The 3,508-nt window shown below is 56.4% G+C and overlaps 1 protein-coding gene across 1 annotated transcript; it reads left to right on the top strand.

The window, feature by feature from the left end:
* Window positions 1-259: 259 nt before the first annotated feature.
* Window positions 260-3,009, top strand: FOXD2 (forkhead box D2). The gene has a single exon (XM_035122827.3). It carries the CDS (start codon window positions 476-478, stop codon window positions 1,829-1,831), a length of 1,356 nt encoding a protein of 451 aa, XP_034978718.2. The 5' UTR covers window positions 260-475; the 3' UTR covers window positions 1,832-3,009.
* Window positions 3,010-3,508: the final 499 nt, after the last annotated feature.

Genomic DNA, 3,508 nt, shown 5'->3' with positions numbered 1-3,508 from the left:
GGGAGGGACCGAGGGAGAGTGAGCGCCGAGGGTCTGTCTGCGCGCGCCAGCACGTGACGCGCGGGCCGCGCTATAAAGGCTCCTGGCGCTCTCCGACGCCGCTCAGTGCTTGTGAGAAGTTCTGGCGGGAGGGAGCCGTGCTGGAAGGGAGCTTGTCTTTCCTTCCCCTCCTTCTGCCCCGTCCCCCCCCCGTCACCTTTCCTTACTGCCCACCCCCAGGGATCCCACCCCCATGGCCTCCCCCACCCCGTACCTAGCGCTCTTCGCCTGAGGGGCGGGAACTGCGAGGGAGCGTCTGCCGCCCTCCGCTGAGCCAGGGGGGAGGCGGGGCGGTGGCGCCTCCTCCTGGGACTCCTCCTCCGCTCCGCCGCTAGGGGGTGGCCAAGGCGAGCAGCCCGAGCCCGAGGCAGCGCCGAACAGCAGAAGAAGAAGAGAGCGCAGCAGCCCCAGCAGCAACCCCGCCAACGTCGTCGCCATGACCCTGGGCTGCAGCAGCGGGAGCAGCCGGCCGTGCGGCTTGCTGGCTGCGCCCTCTCCAGAGGAGGAGGACGATGACGAGGCGCTGTCCGACGTGGAAGACATCGACGTGGTGGGGCCTCCGCACGAGCACGGCCTGGCTAAGTTCAGCGAGGACGACGACGAGGAAGACGACGACGACGAGGAGGAGCTGCACCTCCTGCCCAAGCAGGCGGCCCGCGGGAGCCTCTCTCCAGCCCAGGGAGGCCCGGAGGCCGCGCTGGGGGACAGCCACGACACGGCGGTGGCGGCATCGGCGCCAGTTGCGCCAGCCTCCTCCTCCTCTTCTTCCTCCTCCTCCTCTTCGTCGTCGTCGGGCGCTTCGGGGTCCGGCAAGAACCCCCTGGTGAAACCCCCGTACTCTTACATAGCGCTCATCACCATGGCCATCCTGCAGAGCCCAAAGAAGCGGCTGACGCTGAGCGAGATCTGCGAATTCATCAGCGGCCGCTTTCCCTACTACCGGGAGAAGTTCCCCGCGTGGCAGAACTCCATCCGCCACAACCTGTCGCTCAACGACTGCTTCGTCAAGATCCCCCGCGAGCCGGGCAACCCGGGCAAGGGCAACTACTGGACTCTGGACCCGGAGTCGGCCGATATGTTCGACAACGGCTCCTTCCTGCGCCGGAGGAAGCGCTTCAAGCGGCAGCAGCAGCAGCTCCACCCGCAGCCTCCCGAGCTCCTCTTGCGCGCCGCCGCCGCCGACCCGGCCGCCTTCCTCCCCGGCTTTGCCTACGGACCTTACGGCTACAACTATGGGCTCCAGCTGCAGAGCTTCCACCACCACCACCATCACCACCACCACCCAGCAGCGGGGGCCGGGGGCGGCGGGGCGGCGGGGACGTTCCCCTTCCAGCCTCCTCCTTGCGCCCTGCCGGCACCGCCGGGACCCGGAGCCTCGGCGGCCGCGCCGTCCGTTTTCTCCAGCGGCCTCTCGTCGTTCCTGGGCGGCGACCTGAGTTGCAGGAAAGCCTTCTACCCCGCCGGCCAGCTCAGCCCCACCGCTTCCCTCCTGCAGAGCCTCAAGGCGGACCAGGGAGCCGGCAGCAGGCCTTCCTTTTCAATAGACAACATCATCGGAGGAGGAGGAGGCGGTGGCGGCGCGGCCCCCCCGCCGTCCGGTAGCTCCACCAGCAGCGCCCCCGCTTCGCCCTTCCCGGCGGGCCACGCCGGGGGCCAAGCGCAAGTCCTGGCGATGCTTTCTCCGGCTCTGACGCCCTTACCGAACCATTTGAATCTGACCCACGAGTCCCTCCTGCACTCCGGACAGAACTTTTCCAGCAAACTCACAAACCTCAACAGTTGTCCTTTTTAAAAACGCTACAAGGACCAGCCACCATTACTCGCCCCACCCCCGAGATCCTAACCCACAACCCCTCCTGGCCTCTCTGCCCCCCTCCCCTCCATTCTCACAATTGCCCTCTCATTGTGTTTTAAAAGGTAGGAACTCTTCCTTTTTTGAGAACTGTTCGGGAGTCTGGATCGATTCTGTGTGTATGTCTCTCCCTCTCTCCATGCGTGTTCAGGATTCGTAATGTGTTTTAGGAGGAGGGTTGCTGTGGAGGGAGGACGGGGGGGGGGCGGAGAAGAAGAACCGACCACCTCACGGATTTATTTTAAAAAGTAGTGTTTCTTATCAAATGACTTCTGGCAGCTTGATTTCATTTTAAAAACAGGGCCTATTTTAATTAAGCATTAAGGCTGGGATCTTAAGCTTCCCAGGTGGATTTTCTGATGGGGTCAGAATGGCCCTATTTTCCCCAACACTTCTTTTGAGAGTATGTAGGGCGAGTCCCTTAAAATCGTCTCTCTGCCGCATTCTGTGTAGCTGTGCTTTCCCGGTGCAGATCTCCCAGGAGGGTTGGCCGTAGCTTCCTAGCAGTCCGCTCCGCCATCCAAATACGATGGGCAGATCCTAGGCACGTTTACTCAGAAACAAGTCCTACGATTCAGTGAGACCTGCTCTCGGATAGGTGTGAAATCAGCAGCCGCAAACCTTTCGGCTTAAGTGGCTGGAGGCGGAGCATCAGAAATACTCCACTAGTAGCATTTCTCTTAAACAAAAAAAAATAAGTCCCCATATGGTTTCCTACCTCTGTTATTCCTCCGCCCCCAAGGAGAATGTCTGTTGAACGTAGTTAACATTGAAAGTCTCTGTCCCCCAAAAAAGAGGAAACCGGAATGCTAAAAGAAGTTGGGAGATTTCAAGTGCACATCTCAAAAGACCCGTGCTACATCAGGAAGTCCCCTATTATCCAATCACCCGCCTCCTCTCCGCCCCTTCAACGTGTGTGTTTCTTGTGTATCTGGACTTATTTGTGTGTGTATATATTGTGCACCCACCAGAGCCTCCTTAGCTCTCCCTACTAGCTGTGCATCCTTTCTATTTTATTGAAAGAATTGTGAATAATTTGATGTGGAAAAGGCAACGTAATTTTTTTTTGTCCACCTTTGGTGTAAATTAATAAATGTTTGTGATGTCTTTTAAAGAAACCCAGTGGGTCTCGCTATCGGCTTTCTTAACACGAGAGAAAAGCAAACTAACGACTAAAGCTAGGACTCCAGGGGTCCTCCTAAGCGAGGAGTGTCTGCGACCGGTGATTTGGATATTTGGGTGATATTTTTAAAGTAATACAAATATTAAAAAGTAATGCATCTTAGCTATTAAACGTACTCTGGAGAGCTAACTAATAACTATATTAGGTGGTCCTTAATCGACTGTACTTTCAGTAACAATAGTAGTGTACTATTTATTATACTACTAGTAATAATAATAATAATAATAATAATAATAATAATAATAAATAGATTATGCATTAGAGCAGCAATCTGAGGTACTTGGCTTCTCTGCAGAATACAGGGCTGTAGTCTGCAACCGAATTATGGCCTATGCTTATGCACATGTAGTAAATTGTTCTAGTCAAGTAGGGGCAAGATCAGTGGAGTAGGAGCAGTTCAGCTTAACAACGTTAGGAACTGAACTTCCCGTTGG

Source organism: Zootoca vivipara, chromosome 7 (genome assembly GCF_965207765.1).
Source record: "Zootoca vivipara chromosome 7, rZooViv2.hap1.1, whole genome shotgun sequence".
NCBI classification, from domain to species: domain Eukaryota; kingdom Metazoa; phylum Chordata; class Lepidosauria; order Squamata; family Lacertidae; genus Zootoca; species Zootoca vivipara.
Note: the sequence above shows the minus strand (reverse complement) of the source record. Positions and strands in the feature narration are given on the sequence as shown.